We start from the raw sequence: 18,861 nt of genomic DNA on the forward strand, positions 1-18,861 counted from the left end.
AAACCGGAGCAACTAGAGGAAACAGAGGAGATTAGCTTGGCATTGTACTGTTCCACGTTCTATGTGGGCCGAAGAGCGTTCTAGTTCTACATGGCCATCAACACCGAGAGACCCATTGTATCTCCCACTCCCAACATTCAGCTTTATTCTTCTCCCATTCAAGTAATTTCCGATTTCATTCCTCCCTCCTATTTACACCTCCCGAGTCAGACCTTTACCGCCCTCTTCCGAACGACATCAATACCAATTAATTCACTCTGATATAACAGACCTGTAGCTCTTGGAAATCCTTCTCAGACCAAACAAGGCTCCCGACCCTGAAGCGTGGTCTGCCCATTTCCCTCCACAGATGCTGCCTGGCCCGCTGAGTTCCTCCAGCACTTTGTTTGGGGTTTTTATTAACCCCCATTATATTTCAACAGATTTCTTGTATCTACCATTTCCAATATTCACTTTGCCTTCTCTCACTTCAGGGAATTTCCGATTTCATTCCGCCCTCCTGTCTCCACCTGCCCCCCCCCCCCCCCCCCCATATTCGCCTTTACGCCGCTGTTGAAGTCCGCACCAACACAGCTGGTGCCGCGTTGTGACTCGGGGCGAGTTTAGGACCCGCCGCCCGCGGCTGCTGCTGAACCCGCGGAGCCCGCGGGAAGGGAGATTGTTTCAATCTTTATATTTTCCCAGAAGTGTTTCTGTTCCGTTGCCGGACACGGTTAACGCGTTGAAATGAACGGATCGACAGCTCTGATTCCACTTGCTGTTTATTTCACTCTTCCCGCATTTACATTCCCCCTGGTTTTATTTCCGCGCTCACTGGGGTTTTGCGAAGCGGAATTTGGGGATTAAATGGGAGCTGTTCAGCGCCGACCTGTTGTCCATCGGGTTTCTGCCCCACTGCCCCTGAGCCCCGCTCCTGATGCCGGTCCCGGGACCCGACCCTTTTACACACCCGGAGCGGAACCGTAACAGATTCTCAGCCACTTGTTTTCATCCCAAGGCCCGAAGAAAGGATAAAGTTTCTCCGTGAATTTATTCCCAGTGAAGGTGTGGAGATGGGACTTGGTGTCCGCGTCGTAAAATGAAACTGTCCCGGACTCGTAACTGAGATAAACTCCCACCCTCCCGGGGATGGGACGGGCGGGGAGACGGGATGGAGGGGAGGTGAATGCTTCAAACTTGTCACCCCGCCGCCTGATGCTCCAGACTCCAGTCTCCGGGGTCAGTGTGACCCGTCCCTTCCTCTCCACAGACTCTGTGGTGACTCAAGACTCCAGAACCGACTCCCCGCCACCTCCACCTCCCAGTAATGTCTCCCCGATGTGAATCCCTCCGATCCCAGCACACACGGATAGACTGTAAACCTCTTCCCGGTGTCAGGGAGACTCCTCCGGGTCCCGGTCAGTCTCACCCTCTTCCGATCCTCAGACACCTCGAGCCACGGATGCGCTGTTTCCACATCCAGGGTGACGGAGACTGGGGGGAGAAGCAGAGAATCAGAGAGTCCCCGGGGGTCGGGGGGAGACTCGGGCCGCTCGGCCTCAGGCACAGGCGGGCGGACAACTGAAACCCTGCCCGGTGTTTCACCCACAACCACAGCGGGTGGACAACAGCATCTCTCCCGGAGCTTTTATCTGGGATGGAGAGGGGAATTTCGTGAGGTGGGGGAGGGTGGACGGGGAGGATGAGTGTAGAGAGTAAAGAGGATTGCGAGATTGCGGTGGGGATGGGGGAATGAAGTGAATTATTCAGATGTGGAGGCAGATCGGAGCAGGTTGATATTGAGGTTATCGGTAATTTGAGGTTGTTAAAGAGGAGGTGGAGGTGCGTGGTGGGATCGTCATGAAAGGGGGCAGACACGAGGGGACAGATGAACTGCTCTTGTGTTTTTTGAGTGGTGGGTTGGACAAAGGGAAGGGTGGGTTTGTTAGTCAATTGGAGTGGGTGCAAACGGATTTACAACAACTTCATCAGGTCTGAAGGCCTGTGTTATCAGGTGAAGTTAGACAGTCGGAAGGTCATAATGTCATAAGTGAAAGTATTAGAATTATGCCATTTGGCCCATCAAGTCTACTCCATCATTCAATCATGGCTGATCTATCTCTCCCTCCTAACCCCATTCTCCTGCTCTCTCCCCATAACCTTTGACACCTGTACTAATCAAGAATCCAGCTATCTCTGCCTGAATTAGTCACCGACTTGGCCTCCACAGCCTTCTGTGGCAATGAATTCCACAAATTCACCACCCTCGGATTAAAAACATTTCCCCTTATCTCCTTCCTAAAAGTACATCCTTTAATTCTGAGGCTATGACCTCCAGTCCGAGACTCTCTCACTAATGGAAACATCCTCTAAACATACATTATATCAACGCCTTTCACTCATCTGTATTTTTCAATGAGGTCCCCCCTTATTCTTCTAAATTCCAGTGAGTACAGGTCCAATGCCGACAAACACTCATCAATAGACAATAGACAATAGGTGCGGGAGGAGGCCATTCGGCCCTTTGAGCCCGCACCGCCATTCAATGTGATCATGGCTGATCTTTCTCAATCAGTACCCCGTTCCTGCCTTCTCCCCATACCCTCTGACTCCGCTATCCTTAAGAGCTCTATCTAGCTCTCTCTTGAATGCATTCAGAGAATTGGCCTCCAATGCCTTCTGAGGCAGAGAATTCCACAGATTCACAACTCTGACTGAAAAAGTTTTTCCTCCTCTCAGTTCTCATGTCATCATAGGTTAATCTACTCAGTTCTGGAACAGACTATTCAGACTGTGACATTTTTTCATGGGAGCCTGTCAGGGTGACAATGTAGATGTGTATAAGATGCACAGTACTTTACCCAAGGTTGGAGAGTCTAAACCTCGAGCGTATAGAAAAGACAGACAGGTGGGCAGAGGGGGTGGGGTTGCTCTGATGGTAAGGAATGATATTCATTCCCTTGCAAGGGGTGACATAGAATCAGGAGATGTTGAATCAGTATGGATAGAAATGAGAAATTGTAAGGGTAAAAAGACCCTAATGGGAGTTATCTATAGGCCCCCAAACAGTAGCCTCGACATAGGGTGCAAGTTGAATCAGGAGATAAAATTGGCGTGTCAAAAATGTAATGCTACGGTGGTTATGGGAGCTTTCAACATGCAGGTAGACTGGGAAAATCAGGTTGGAAATGGACCCCAGGAAAGAGAGTTTGTAGAGTGCCTTCGAGATGGATTCTTAGAACAGCTTGTACTGGAGCCTACCAGGGAGAAGGCAATTCTGGATTTAGTGTTGTGTAATGATCCTGATCTGATAAAGGGACTAGAGGTAAAAGAGCCATTAGGAGGCAGTGATCACAACATGATAAGTTTTACTCTGCAAATGGAAAGGCAGAAGGGAAAATCGGAAGTGTCAGTATTACAGTATAGCAAAGGGGATTACAGAGGCATGAGGCAGGAGCTGGCCAAAATTGACTGGAAGGAGGCCCTAGCAGGGAAGACGATAGAACAGCAATGGCAGGTATTCCTGGGAATAATGCAGAGGTTGCAGGATCAATTTATTCCAAAGAGGTGGAAAGACTCCAAAGGGAGTAAGAGACACCTGTGGCTGACAAGGGAAGTCAGGGACAGCATAAAAATTAAGGAGAGGAAGTATAACATAGCAAAGAAGAGTGGGAAGACAGAGGATTGGGACTCTTTTAAAGAGCAACAAAAGTTAACTAAAAAGGCAATACGGGGAGAAAAGATGAGGTACGAGGGTAAACTAGCCAATAATATAAAGGAGGATAGCAAAAGTTTTTTTAGGTACGTGAAGAGGAAAAAAATAGTCAAGGCAAATGTGGGTCCCTTGAAGACAGAAGCAGGGGAATTTATTATGGGCAACAAAGAAATGGCAGACGAGTTAAACCGTTACTTTGGATCTGTCTTCACTGAGGAAGATACACACAATCTCCCAAATGTTCTAGGGGCCGGAGAACCTAGGGTGATGGAGGAACTGAAGGAAATCCACATTAGGCAGGAAATGGTTTTGGGTAGACTGATGGGACTGAAGGCTGATAAATCCCCAGGGCCTGATGGTCTGCATCCCAGGGTACTTAAGGAGGTGGCTCTAGAAATAGTGGAAGCATTGGAGATCATTTTTCATTGTTCTATAGATTCAGGATCAGTTCCTGTGGATTGGAGGATAGCTAATGTTATCCCACTTTTTAAGAAAGGAGGGAGAGAGAAAACGGGTAATTATAGACCAGTTAGTCTGAAATCAGTGGTGGGGAAGATGCTGGAGTCAATTATAAAAGACGAAATTGCTGAGCATTTGGATAGCAGTAACAGGATCATTCCGAGTCAGCATGGATTTACGAAGGGGAAATCATGCTTGACAAATCTACTGGAATTTTTTGAGGATGTAACTAGGAAAATTAACAGGGGAGAGTCAGTGGATGTGGTGTACCTCGACTTTCTGAAAGCCTTCGACAAGGTCCCACATAGGAGATTAGTGGGCAAAATTAGGGCACATGGTATTGGGGGTAGGGTACTGACATGGATAGAAAATTGGTTGACAGACAGAAAGCAAAGAGTGGGGATAAATGGGTCCCTTTCGGAATGGCAGGCAGTGACCAGTGGGGTCTGGGAACCCAGCTATTTACGATATACATTAATGACTTAGACGAAGGGATTAAAAGTACCATTAGCAAATTTGCAGATGATACTAAGCTGGGGGGTAGTGTGAATTGTGAGGAAGATGCAATAAGGCTGCAGGGTGACTTGGACAGGTTGTGTGAGTGGGCAGATACATGGCAGATGCAGTTTAATGTAGATAAGTGTGAGGTTATTTACTTTGGAAGTAAGAATAGAAAGGCAGATTATTATCTGAATGGTGTCAAGTTAGGAGGAGGGGGAGTTCAACGAGATCTGGGTGTCCTAGTGCATCAGTCAATGAAAGGAAGCATGCAGGTACAGCAGGCAGTGAAGAAAGCCAATGGAATGTTGGCCTTCATAACAAGAGGAGTTCAGTGTAGGAGCAAAGAGGTCCTTCTACAGTTGTACCGGGCCCTGGTGAGACCGCACCTGGAGTACTATGTGCAGTTTTGGTCTCCAAATTTGAGGAAGGATATTCTTGCTATGGAGGGCGTGCAGCGTAGGTTCACTAGGTTAATTCCCGGAATGGCGGGACTGTCGTATGTTGAAAGGCTGGAGCGATTGGGCTTGTATACATTGGAATTTAGAAGGATGAGGGGGGATCTTATTGAAACATATAAGATAATTAGGGGATTGGACACATTAGAGGCAGGAAACATGTTCCCAATGTTGGGGGAGTCCAGAACAAGGGGCCAGTTTAAGAATAAGGGGTAGGCCATTTAGAGCGGAGATGAGGAAGAACTTTTTCAGTCAGAGAGTGGTGAAGGTGTGGAATTCTCTGCCTCAGAAGGCAGTGGAGGCCAGTTCATTGGATGCTTTCAAGAGAGAGCTGGATAGAGCTCTAAAGGATAGCGGAGTGAGGGGGTATGGGGAGAAGGCAGGAACGGGGTACTGATTGAGAGTGATCAGCCATGATCGCATTGAATGGCGGTGCTGGCTCGAAGGGCTGAATGGCCTACTCCTGCACCTATTGTCTATTGTCAGTTTAAGGTGAGAGTGGAAACAATAAAAAGGACCTGAGGAGCAGGTTTTTCCGTCAGTGGGTAGTGTAGATGTGGAATGATCTGACAGAGGAAGTGGTCGAGGCAGGTACACAGTTCACAGAGAATTGGGTAGATACGTGGATAAGAAAGACTTGGAAGGATATGAGCCAGACTCAGGCAAGTGGGGCTAGCTTGGTTGGGCAACTTGGTTGGCATGGTCGAGTCCAGTCAAAGGGCCTGTTGCTGTGCTACAAAGCTCTCTGACTCTGTGATGCTTCCCAGCAGATGAGCTTGGTGGGAGATCAAATCTTCAATTTCCCTAAAATACCTTTGATCATTGCATCTAAGTATTACTTAAAGGTAGACACAATCAAAGGTAGACCCAAAATGCTGGAGTAACTCAGCAGGACAGGCAGTATCTCTGGAGAAAAGGAATGGGCGACGTTTCGGGTTGAGACCCTTCTTCAGATTGAAGAAGGGTCTCGACCCGAAACATCGCCCATTCCCTTTCTCCAGAGATGCTGCCTGCTGCTGATTTACTCCAGCATTTTATGTCTACCCTCGATTTAAACCTGCATCTGTAGTGCTTTCCTACATACATTACTTAAAGATGTCAGAAACAAGAACAATGGAAAAGGTATAAGCTTTACCATGCTTGAAGTCATCAGATGTTTCTTTAAATGCCGTGTTGAATGAAACAGGGCAATGAAACTTTTCAATCGGCAAGGCATCATCTACCACCGACAGTGGTTTGGCTTCATCACGAACCCTGTGAACATTTAACAGCTGGTTATCAACTGAGCATTGGAAATGTTTTGAACTGTTCCACAAATACTTACAATGTTTCCATCAAGAGCATGTCCTACCTTCGCTTGTGACCAGCTTCCCCCTGAAAGAAATAAAACACAAATCTCAATTGACTGAGATGTTACGTCCTCATCCCCACAGCGGGAATTTCTCCACATTTCTACAACCCTCTGATAATTCCCATTTCCCAACTCTTATCACCGCTGCCATGCAGATAGAAAGCTGATATTGCCGTAGAGATGTAGAACGATGGGGAAAAGCACAAGGAGTGTTCATGAGAATGATGCTATAACTGAGAGGATGGAGCTCAATGCAAAGAATGAGCAGGTCGACGGATTTTATCTGGAGAAGATGTCAGGAATGATAAGATAGAATTTAAGTTTAGCGGTGAATTTAAATGGGAGGGGGGGGATGAAATATCTCTAATCGATGGGAGAGCAAAAATCAATGCTGAAATGTAACGTGGTCTTAGAGTCATAGAGTCCTACAGCACAGAAAGAGGCCCTTTGGCCCATCGTGTCCGTGCCGCCCGTTACCAAACAGTCTAATTTTAATCCCATTTTCCCGCATTTGGACCGTAGCCCTGAATGTTGTAGCATTTCAAGTGCCCATCCAAATGCTTTTTAAATGTTATGAGTGTTCCCGCCTCCACCACCACCCCAGGCAGTGAGTTCCAGACTCCAACCACCCTCTGGGTGAAAAAGTTCTTTCTCACATCCCCCCGAAAGCTCCCTCCCCTTACCCTGTATCTATGTCCCCTCGTTGTTGAACCTTCCACCAGTGGAAGAAGTTCCCCGCCATCTACCTTATCTATGCCCCTCATGATCTTGTACACCTCGATCATGTCCCCTCTCAGCCTTCTCTGCTCCAGGGAAAACAACCCCAGCCTCTTCTATAAATACTGAAAGGAATGCAGTCATGAGAACATGGACCTCACTTGCATTGGAGGGACTGAATCCAACAGCAGAGATAATTTAAGGGCAAGCGGGATAAACACGTGAGCACTCCTGAAATTCGGGGTATTGTTACCGGGTGTGGTGAGTAGATGGGAGGGATGTTGAGTGGAGCAGAAATCTTGACTGGATAGGATGGGCCGAATGGCCTGTCTATGATTTAGAATGGGATGTCATTCTATGGTGAACAAAGGTGGGTAAAACAAACAGAGCAAATTCCCCCACGGTGACCACCCACTGCTGATGGGAACCGGATATCGATGATCAATCTGCTGTGTGCGCCACGTTCTAGATTTCAATGTTAATCCCCACAATGTGGTCATGGCTGATCCAGCCCAGGACTGAACTCCTCCGCTTTGTCCCATTCCCTTTGATTTCAGTTCCCCAAATTTTCAAAAATGTATCTTCCGCTGGTATAAATACATCCAACAGGTTAAACCTCTAAGAGTCTCTTGGTTGGAGATTCCCAGAGATTTACTGCCCTCTGTCCATTTGTGGTCCTCGACAATAGACAATAGGTGCAGGAGTAGGCCATTCGGCCCTTCGAGCCAGCACCACCATTCAATGTGATCATGGCTGATCATTCTCAATCAGTACCCCGTTGCTGCCTTCTCCCCATACCCCCTGACTCCGCTATCCTTGAGCTCTATCTAGCTCTCTCTTGAATGCATTCAGAGAATTGGCCTCCACTGCCTTCTGAGGCAGAGAATTCCACAGTTTCACAACTCTCTGACTGAAAAAGTTTTTCCTCATCTCAGTTCTAAATGGCCTACCCCTTATTCTTAAACTGTGGCCCCTTGTTCTGGACTCCCCCAACATCGGGAACATGTTTCCTGCCTCTTACGTGTCCAACCTCTTAATAATCTTATATGTTTCAATAAGATCTCCTCTCATCCTTCTAAATTCCAGTGTATACAAGCCGAGCCGCTCCAGTCTTTCAACATATGACAGTCCCGCCATTCTGGGAATTAACCTAGTAAACCTACGCTGCACGCCCTCAATAGCAAGAATATCCTTCCTCAAATTTGGAGACCAAAACTGCACACAGTACTCCAGGTGCGGTCTCACTAGGGCCCTATACAATTGCAGAAGGACCTCTTTGCTCCTATACTCAACTCCTCTTGTTATGAAGGCCAACATTCCATTGGCTTTCTTCACTGCCTGCTGTACCTGCATGCTTCCTTTCAGTGACTGATGCACTCGGACACCCAGATCTCATTGTACGTCTCCTTTTCCTAACTTGACACCATTCATTTAATAATCTGCCTTCTTATTCTTACAACCAAAGTGGATAACCTCACACTTATCCACATTAAACTGCATCTGCCATGCATCTGCCCACTCACACAACCTGTCCAATTCACCCTGCAACCTCATAGCATCTTCCTCACAGTTCACACTACCACCCAGCTTTGTATTATCTGCAAATTTGCTAATGGTACTTTTAATCCCTTCATCCAAGTCATTAATGTATATTGTAAATAGCTTTGGCCCAGCACCGAGCCTTGCGGTACCCCACTAGTCACTGCCTGCCATTCTGAAAGGGACCCATTTCTCCCCACACTTTGCTTTCTGTCTGTTAACCAATTTTCTATCCATGTCAGTACCCTACCCCCAATACCATGTGCTCTAATTTTGCCCACAAATCTCCTATGTGGAGCCTTGTCGAAGGCTTTCTGAAAGTCGAGGTACACCACATCCACCGGCTCTCCCCAGTCAATTTTCCTAGTTACATCCTCAAAAAATTCCAGAAGATTAGTCAACATGATTTCCCCTTCGTAAATCCATGCTGACTCGGAACGATCCTGTTACTGCTATCCAAATGCTCCACAATTTTGTCTTTTATAATTGACTCCAGCATCTTCCCCACCACTGATGTCAGACTAACTGGTTTATAATTTCCAGTTTTCTCTCTCCCTCCTTCCTTAAAAGTGGGATAACATCAGCTACCCTCCAATCCACAGGAACTGATCCTGAATCTATAGAACATTGGAAAATGATCGCCAATCCGTCCATAATTTCTAGAGCCACCTCCTTAAGTACCCTGGGATGCAGACCATCAGGCCCTGGGGATTTATCAGCCTTCAGTCCCATCAGTCTACCCAACACTATTTCCTGCTTAATGTGAATCTCCTTCAGTTCCTCTGTCACCCTGGGATCTCTGGTCACGAGAATATCTGGGAGATTTTTTGTATCTTCCTTAGTGAAGACAGATCCAAAGTACCGGTTCAACTCGTCTGCCATTTCCTTGTTTCCCATAATAAATTCCCCATCTTCTGTCTTCAAGGGACCCACATTTGCCTTGACTATTTTTTTCCTCTTTACATACCTAAAAAAGCTTTTACTATCCTCCTTTATATTATTGGCTAGTTTACCCTCGTACCTCATCGTTTCTCCCCATATTGCCTTCTTAGTCATCTTCTGTTGCTCTTTAAAAGAGTCCCAATCCTCTGGCTTCCCACTCTTCTTTGCTTTGTTGTACTTCTGCTCTTTTATTTTTATGCTGTCCTTGACTTCCCTTGTCAGCCATCGGTGTCTCTTACTCCCCTTGGAATCTTTCCTCCTCTTTGGGATAAATAGATCCTGCAACTTCTGCATTAGAAAACCTTGACTTTCAGAAAGCCTTTGACAAGGTTCCCAGAGTGTGGGCCAAAGGGTGCCGCCTGACCCGCTGAGTTACTCCAGCACTCTGTGAAACGTCACCTATCCATGTTCTCCACAGATGCTGCCTGACCCGCTGAGTTACTCCAGCACTCTGTGAAACGTTACCTATCCATGTTCTCCACAGATGCTGCCTGACCCGCTGAGTTACCTCAGCACTCTGTGAAACGTCACCTATCCATGTTCTCCACAGATGCTGCCTGACCCGCTTAGATACTCCAGCACTCTGTGAAACGTCACCTATCCATGTTCTCCACAGATGCTGCCTGACCCGCTGAGTTACTCCAGCACTCTGTGAAACGTCACCTATCCATGTTCTCCACAGATGCTGCCTGACCCGCTGAGTTACTCCAGCACTCTGTGAAACGTCACCTATCCATGTTCTCCAGAGATGCTGCCTGACGCGCTGATTACTCCAGTTTATTGCATCTACACTCTTGTTTAAGACCTCCACACCCTGGGGAAAAGGCCTGTGACCATCCACATTACCAACGCTCCTCATGGTTTTATACACCTCAACAAGAATCCCCCTCATCCCCAGAGTAGGGACCTACCCTGTGCCGTCTCTCCCTGTAACCTAACCCCCACTGTGCCCGTGCCAAGCTGGTCTATCCCTTCTGCACCCTCTCCAGCACCATGCCACCTCCCTGTAGCTGGGCGCTAGAACTGTGGTCTCACCAACGACGTACAGATAGATACATCATGATGTACAATGGTGGCACAGCGGTAGAGCTGCTGCCTCACAGCGCCAGAGACTAGGGTTTGATCCTGACCACGGGTGCTGTCTGCGTGGAATCTGTACGTTCTCCCCGTGACCTGCGTGGGTTTTCTCCGGGATCTCCGGTTTAGGTCATATGTGATAGGTGTAGAATTGGGCCATTCGGCCCATCAGGTCTACTCCACCATTCAATCACGGCTGATTTATCTCTCCATCCTAACCCCATTCTCCTGCCTTCTCCCCATAACCCCTGACACCCGCACTGACCAATAATTTATCTATCTCTGCCTTAAAAATATCCAATAGACAATAGGTGCAGGAGGAGGCCATTCGGCCCTTCGAGCCAGCACCCCCATTCAATGTGATCATGGCTGATCATTTTTAATCAGTACCCCGTTCCTGCCTTCTCCCCATACCCCCTGACTCCGCTATCCTTAAGAGCTCTCTCCAGCTCTCTCTTGAATGCATTCAGAGAATTGGCCTCCACTGCCTTCTGAGACAGAGAATTCCACAGATTCACAACTCTCTGACTGAAAAAGTTTTTCCTCATCTCAGTTCTAAATGGCCTACCCCTTATTCTTAAACTGTGGCCCCTTGTTCTGGACTCCCCCAACATTGGGAACATGTTTCCTGCCTCTTACGTGTCCAACCTCTTAATAATCTTATATGTTTCAATAAGATCTCCTCTCATCCTTCTAAATTCCAGTGTATACAAGCCGAGCCGCTCCAGTCTTTCAACATATGACAGTCCCGCCATTCTGGGAATTAACCTAGTAAACCTACACTGCACGCCCTCAATAGCAAGAATATCCTTCCTCAAATTTGGAGACCAAAACTGCACACAGTACTCCAGGTGCGGTCTCTTTAGGGCCCTATACAATTGCAGAAGGACCTCTTTGCTCCTATACTCAACTCCTCTTGTTATGAAGGCCAACATTCCATCGGCTTTCTTCACTGCCTGCTGTACCTGCATGCTTCCTTTCAGTGACTGATGCACTAGGACACCCAGATCTCGTTGTACGTCTCCTTTTCCTAACTTGACACCATTCATTTAATAATCTGCCTTCTTATTCTTACAACCAAAGTGGATAACCTCACACTTATCCACATTAAACTGCATCTGCCATGCATCTGCCCACTCACACAACCTGTCCAATTCACCCTGCAACCTCATAGCATCTTCCTCACAGCTCACACTACCACCCAGCTTTGTATTATCTGCAAATTTGCTAATGGTACTTTTAATCCCTTCATCCAAGTCATTAATGTATATTGTAAATAGCTTTGGCCCAGCACCGAGCCTTGCGGTACCCCACTAGTCACTGACTGCCATTCTGAAAGGGACCCATTTCTCCCCACACTTTGCTTTCTGTCTGTTAACCAATTTTCTATCCATGTCAGTACCCTACCCCCAATACCATGTGCTCTAATTTTGCCCACAAATCTCCTATGTGGGGCCTTGTCGAAGGCTTTCTGAAAGTCGAGGTACACCACATCCACCGGCTCTCCCCAGTCAATTTTCCTAGTTACATCCTCAAAAAATTCCAGAAGATTAGTCAACATGATTTCCCCTTCGTAAATCCATGCTGACTCGGAACGATCCTGTTACTGCTATCCAAATGCTCCACAATTTTGTCTTTTATAATTTACTCCAGCATCTTCCCCACCACTGATGTCAGACTAACTGGTTTATAATTTCCAGTTTTCTCTCTCCCTCCTTCCTTAAAAGTGCGATAACATTAGCTACCCTCCAATCCACAGGAACTGATCCTGAATCTATAGAACATTGGAAAATGATCGCCAATCCGTCCACAATTTCTAGAGCCACCTCCTTAAGTACCCTGGGATGCAGACCATCAGGCCCTGGGGATTTATCAGCCTTCAGTCCCATCAGTCTACCCAACACTATTTCCTGCCTAATGTGAATCTCCTTCAGTTCCTCTGTCACCCTGGGATCTCTGGTCACGAGAATATCTGGGAGATTGTTTGTATCTTCCTTAGTGAAGACAGATCCAAAGTACCGGTTCAACTCGTCTGCCATTTCCTTGTTTCCCATAATAAATTCCCCATCTTCTGTCTTCAAGGGACCCACATTTGCCTTGACTATTTTTTTCCTCTTTACATACCTAAAAAAGCTTTTACTATCCTCCTTTATATTATTGGCTAGTTTACCCTCGTACCTCATCGTTTCTCCCCATATTGCCTTCTTAGTCATCTTCTGTTGCTCTTTAAAAGAGTCCCAATCCTCTGGCTTCCCACTCTTCTTTGCTTTGTTGTACTTCTGCTCTTTTATTTTTATGCTGTCCTTGACTTCCCTTGTCAGCCATTGGTGTCTCTTACTCCCCTTGGAATCTTTCCTCCTCTTTCGGATAAATTGATCCTGCGACTTCTGCATTAGAAAACCTTGACTTTCAGAAAGCCTTTGACAAGGTTCCCAGAGTGTGGGCCAAAGGGTGCTGCCTGACCCGCTGAGTTACTCCAGCACTCTGTGAAACGTCACCTATCCATGTTCTCCACAGATGCTGCCTGACCCGCTTAGATACTCCAGCACTCTGTGAAACGTCACCTGTCCATGTTCTCCACAGATGCTGCCTGACCCACTTAGATACTCCAGCACTCTGTGAAACGTCACCTATCCATGTTCTCCACAGATGCTGCCTGACCCGCTGAGTTACTCCAGCACTCTGTGAAACGTCACCTATCCATGTTCTCCACAGATGCTGCCTGACCCGCTGATTTACTCCAGCACTCTGTGAAACGTTACCTATCGATGTTCTCCACAGATGCTGCCTGACCCGCTAAGTTACCTCAGCACTCTGTAAAACGTCACCTATCCATGTTCTCCAGAGATGCTGCCTGACCCGCTGAGTTACTCCAGCACTCTGTGAAACGTCACCTATCCATGTTCTCCACAGATGCTGCCTGACCCGCTGAGTTACTCCAGCACTCTGTGAAACGTCACCTATCCATGTTCTCCACAGATGCTGCCTGACCCGCTAAGTTACCTCAGCACTCTGTAAAACGTCACCTATCCATGTTCTCCACAGATGCTGCCTGACCCGCTTAGATACTCCAGCACTCTGTGAAACGTCACCTATCCATGTTCTCCACAGATGCTGCCTGACCCGCTGAGTTACTCCAGCACTCTGTGAAACGTCACCTATCCATGTTCTCCAGAGATGCTGCCTGACGCGCTGAGTTACTCCAGTTTATTGCATCTACACTCTTGTTTAAGACCCCCACACCCTGGGGAAAAGGCCTGTGACCATCCACATTACCAACGCTCCTCATGGTTTTATACACCTCAACAAGAATCCCCCTCATCCCCAGAGTAGGGACCTACCCTGTGCAGTCTGGGAATTAACCTAGTAAACCTACACTGCACGCCCTCAATAGCAAGAATATCCTTCCTCAAATTTGGAGACCAGATCCACTGACTTGTGGCCTCCACAGCCGTCTGTAGCAAAGAATCCCACAGATTCACCACACTCTGACTAAAGAAATTCCTCCTCATCTCCTTCCTGAAGGAACGTCCTTTAATTCTGAGGCTGTGCCCTCTGGTCCTAGACTCTCCCACTAGTGGAAACACCCTCTCCACATCCACCCTATCCGGGTCTTTCACTATTCGGTAGGTTTCAATGAGGTCCCCCCTCATTCTTCTAAACTCCAGCAAGTACAGCGAAAATTGCTGACAATATTCCAAATGGGGCCTGACCAGTGCCTTGTAGAGCCTCAGCATAACACCCCCTGTTTTTGTACACAAGCCCTCTTGAAATAACTGAGTTTGCTTTCTTTACTACTGACACTCTTCCCTCCAAACCTCTCAAGACTGATAGGCTTGTAGGTTAATTGGCTTCTGTAAAATTAGAGATTGTCCCTTGTGTGTGTGTAGGGCAGCGTTAGTGCGGCCTGATCGCTGGTCGCTGCGTACCCGGTGGGCCGAAGGGCCTGTTTCTGCGCCGTATCACTAAGCTAAATGACATTTTCACTGATGAATGTAGACACAAAATGCTGTGCCAACTCAGCGGGTCAGGCAGCATCTGTGGAGAACATGGATAGGTGACGTTTCACAGAGTGCTGGAGTAACTCAGCGGGTCAGGCAGCATCTCTGGAGAGAAGGAATGGGTTTATTCACAAAATGCTGGAGTAACTCAGCAGGTCTGGCAGCATCTCGGGAGAGAAGGAATGGGTGACGTTTCGGGTTCTTCAGAGAAGGATCTCGACCCGAAAAGTCACCCATTCCTTCTCTCCACAGATAGAAACATAGAAAATAGGTGCAGGAGTAGGCCATTCGGCCCTTCGAGCCTGCACCGCCATTCAATATGATCATGGCTGATCATCCAGCTGAGTAACCTGTACCTGCCTTCTCTCCATACCCCCTGATACCTTTAGCCACAAGGGCCACATCTAACTCCCTCTTAAATATAGCCAATGAACTGGCCTCAACTACCTTCTGTGGCAGAGAATTCCACAGACTCACCACTCTCTGTGCGAAGAAATGTTTTCTCATCTCGGTCCTAAAAGACTTCCCCCTGATCCTTAAGCTGTGACCCCTTATTCTGGACTTCCCCAACATCGGGAACAATCTTCCCGCATCTAGCCTCTCCAACCCCTTAAGAATTTTATATGTTTCAATAAGAACCCCCCTCAGTCTTCTAAATTCCAGCGAGTATAAGCCTAGTCTATCCAGTCTTTCTTCATATGAAAGTCCTGCCATCCCAGGGATCAATCTGGTGAACCTTCTCTGTACTCCCTCTAAGGCTAGAATGTCTTTCCTCAGATTAGGAGACCAAAACTGTACACAATACTCCAGGTGCGGTCTCACCAAGGCCCTGTACAACTGCAGCAGAACCTCCCTGCTCCTATACTCAAATCCTCTTGCTATGAATGCGAACATACCATTCGCTTTCTTCACTGCCTGCTGCACCTGCACGCTTGCTTTCAATGACTGGTGCACCATGACACCCAGGTCACATTGCATCTCCCCTTTTCCTAATTGGCCACCATTCAGGTAATACTCTGCTTTCCTGTTCTTGCCGCCAAAGTGGATAACCTCACATTTATCCACATTATATTGCATCTGCCATGCATTTGCCCACTCTCCTAATCTTTCCAAGTCACTCTGCAGCCTCCTAGCATCCTCCTCGCAGCTAACACTGCCACCCAGCTTCGTGTCATCTGCAAACTTAGAGATATTGCATTCAATTCCCTCGTCCAAATCATTAATATATATTGTAAATAACTGGGGTCCCAGCACTGAGCCTTGCGGTACCCCACTAGTCACTGCCTGCCATTCCGAAAAGGACCCGTTTATTCCTACTCTTTGCTTCCTGTCCGCCAACCAATTCTCTATCCATCTCAACACTGAACCCCCAATACCGTGTGCTTTAAGTTTGTACCCCAATCTCCTATGTGGGACCTTGTCGAAGGCCTTCTGAAAGTCCAGATATAACACATCGACTGGTTCTCCCTTATCCACTCTACTAGTTACATCCTCGAAAAATTCTATAAGATTCGTCAGGCATGATTTGCCTTTCATAAATCCATGCTGACTTTGTCCGATGATTTCACCACTTTCCAAATGTGATGCTATCACATCTTTAATAACTGACTCTAGCATTTTCCCCACTACCGATGTTAGGCTAACTGGTCTATAATTCCCCGTTTTCTCTCTCCCTCCCTTTTTAAAAATGGGGTCACATTAGCTACCCTCCAATCCTCAGGAACTACTCCAGAATCTAAAGAGTTAAAAAAAATTATCACTAATGCATCCACTATTTCTGAGGTTACTTTCTTAAGCACTCTGGGATGCAGCCTATCTGGCCCTGGGGATTTATCGGCCTTTAATCCATTTAATTTACCTAACACCACTTCCCGACTAACCTGGATTACCCTCAGTTCCTCCATCTCGTTAGACCCCCGGTCCCCTACTATTTCCGGCAGATTGTTTATGTCTTCCCTAGTGAAGACAGAACCAAAGTAGTTGTTCAATTGGTCTGCCATCTCCTTGTTCCCTATGATCGATTCACCTGTTTCCGACTGCAAGGGACCAACATTTGTCTTAACTAGTCTTTTTCTCTTCACATATCTATAAAAGCTTTTGCAGTCAGTTTTTATGTTCCCTGCCAGTTTTCTCTCATAACCTATTTTCCCTTTCCTAATTAAGCCCTTTGTCCTCCTCTGCTGGACCTGGTTTGTTCTTTTGCCAAACTGGGATGAACAATTGTTGTAGTTCATGTAGATGAGGCCCGACCCGCTGAGTTACCCCAGTACAGTGTTTGACTGACAATTGTCCATTCCCAACTCCGTGGAAAGCAGCTCTCGTTCTCTCTCTCTCTACCCCCTCTCCCCATATCTCTCTCCCTCCCTCCCTCCCTCCCTCCCTCCATCTACCTCTCTCCCCCATCTCTCTCTCTCCTCATCTCCCTCTCTCCCCATCTGTCTCTCCCCATCTCTCTCTTTCTCCCCCATCTCTTTCCCTCTCTCCCCCATCTCTCTCTTTCTCCCCCCATCTCTTTCCCTCTCTCCCCCATCTCTCTCTTTCTCCCCCCATCTCTTTCCCTCTCTCCCCCATCTCTCTCTCCCCATCTCTCTTTCTCCACATCTCTCTCTCCCCTTACTCTCCCCCTCCCTCCCCTACTCTCCCTCACTCTCTCTCTCCCCCATCTCCCCCCCCCCCACCATCTCTCTCTCTCCCCCCCCCCCCCCCCCCCCATGTCTCTACCTGTCAGCAGGCACAGCAGATGTACGGCCGTGCAGAGAGAGCGCCGCATCCTGGCGGTGTCCCGGTCCCGGTCCCGGCTGGCGACCCACTCCAGGCTGTGGAGAAACTCTCTGGTGAAGCGGGACAAAGAAAAGGGAGACTGACTGACTGAGGGACTGACGCAGCTCCGGCCCCCGCTGCCCCCCCGCTCCCCCCCCCCCCGCTCCTCCTCCCCCCCCCCCCCCCCGCTCCTCCTCCCCCCCCCCCCCCCCGCTCCTCCTCCCCCCCCCCCCCCGCTCCTCCTCCTCCCCCCCCCGCTCCTCCTCCCCCCCCCGCTCCTCCTCCTCCCCCCCCCGCTCCTCCTCCCCCCCCCCCCGCTCCTCCTCCCCCCCCCCCCCCCGCTCCTCCTCCCCCCCCCCCCCGCTCCTCCCTCTCCCGCTCCTCCCCCTCCCGCTCCGCCCCCCGGCTCTGCAGGCCCCGGCTCTGGAGCGCGCATGCGTACATTCCACATGACGCAGCAGCGGCCGCCCAGAGGCGCACTTCGCCGAGGTGCCATCACGCAGCGGGACCGGGGCTTGCCGCGGGGGCGGAGCCAGGGGAGGAGGGCGGGGGCAGGGGAGGAGGGCGGGGCCAGGGCGGGCCCTGCAGCTTCACATTTCACTACTCTCCTCATCTGACACCCTTTCTGACTCTTTTCACCTTTAGCCTTACCTTTTCATGAATGAATGAATAAGTTTATTGGCCAAGTATGTGCACATTCAAGGAATGTGCCTTGGTGCTCCGCTCACAAATGACAACACAAACACAGAGTTACCGGGATAGGGGGGAGGGGGGGGGGTCAGGTTCATTGGGAATGTGAGGGGCAGTGTTTTCTGTGGGTGATGAAGCAAGCAGGTACAATGACATAGAAATATAGAAAATAGGTGCAGGAGTAGGCCATTCGGCCCTTCGAGCCTGCACCACCATTCAATATGATCTTGGCTGATCATCCAGCTCAGTAACCTGTACCTGCCTTCTCTCCATATCCCCTGATCCCTTTAGCCACAAGGGCCACATCTAACTCCCTCTTAAATATAGCCAATGAACTGGCCTAAACTACCTTCTGTGGCAGAGAATTCCACCATTCAGGTAATACTCTGCTTTCCTGTTCTTGCCGCCAAAGTGGATAAACTCATATTTATCCACATTATATTGCATCTACCATGCATTTGCCCACTCGCCTAATCTATCCAAGTCAATCTGCAGCCTCCTAGCGTCCCCCTCGCAGCTAACCCCCACACACACACAGACACTGGGTGTGTCCAGACAACTGCTGGAGTGTCGGTGTCTACTAGACTGGGGTAAGTAAGCTCAGCCACACAATTAATGTGTTGTCTATTTTTTATTACAAGGCCAAGAACTGTAACACAAGCACACACACACACC

General features: G+C 48.3%; 1 protein-coding gene across 1 annotated transcript; it reads right to left on the reverse strand.

The window, feature by feature from the left end:
• Positions 1 to 753: 753 nt before the first annotated feature.
• LOC144603065 (E3 ubiquitin-protein ligase TRIM39-like) lies at positions 754 to 17,601 on the reverse strand. The gene is made up of 4 exons (XM_078416207.1): positions 17,458 to 17,601; positions 6,434 to 6,483; positions 6,245 to 6,363; positions 754 to 1,473 (listed from the first exon to the last, which is right to left on the reverse strand). The coding sequence occupies exons 2-4, from the start codon at positions 6,451 to 6,453 to the stop codon at positions 1,220 to 1,222; spliced, it is 393 nt and encodes a 130-aa protein (XP_078272333.1). The 5' UTR covers positions 6,454 to 6,483; positions 17,458 to 17,601; the 3' UTR covers positions 754 to 1,219.
• Positions 17,602 to 18,861: the final 1,260 nt, after the last annotated feature.

This window comes from Rhinoraja longicauda, chromosome 19 (assembly GCF_053455715.1).
Source record: "Rhinoraja longicauda isolate Sanriku21f chromosome 19, sRhiLon1.1, whole genome shotgun sequence".
NCBI lineage: Eukaryota > Metazoa > Chordata > Chondrichthyes > Rajiformes > Arhynchobatidae > Rhinoraja > Rhinoraja longicauda.

Excerpts from the sequence above, each read along its gene's own strand:
- LOC144603065 (XM_078416207.1), bottom strand. The coding sequence starts at position 6,453 with ATGCTCTTGATGGAAACATT. Across the intron at positions 6,364-6,433 it reads ATGCTCTTGATGGAAACATT|GGTTCGTGATGAAGCCAAAC; the intron begins GTAAGTATTTGT and ends AAATGTTCACAG. Across the intron at positions 1,474-6,244 it reads ATCTGATGACTTCAAGCATG|TCTCCGTCACCCTGGATGTG; the intron begins GTAAAGCTTATA and ends TTCTCCCCCCAG.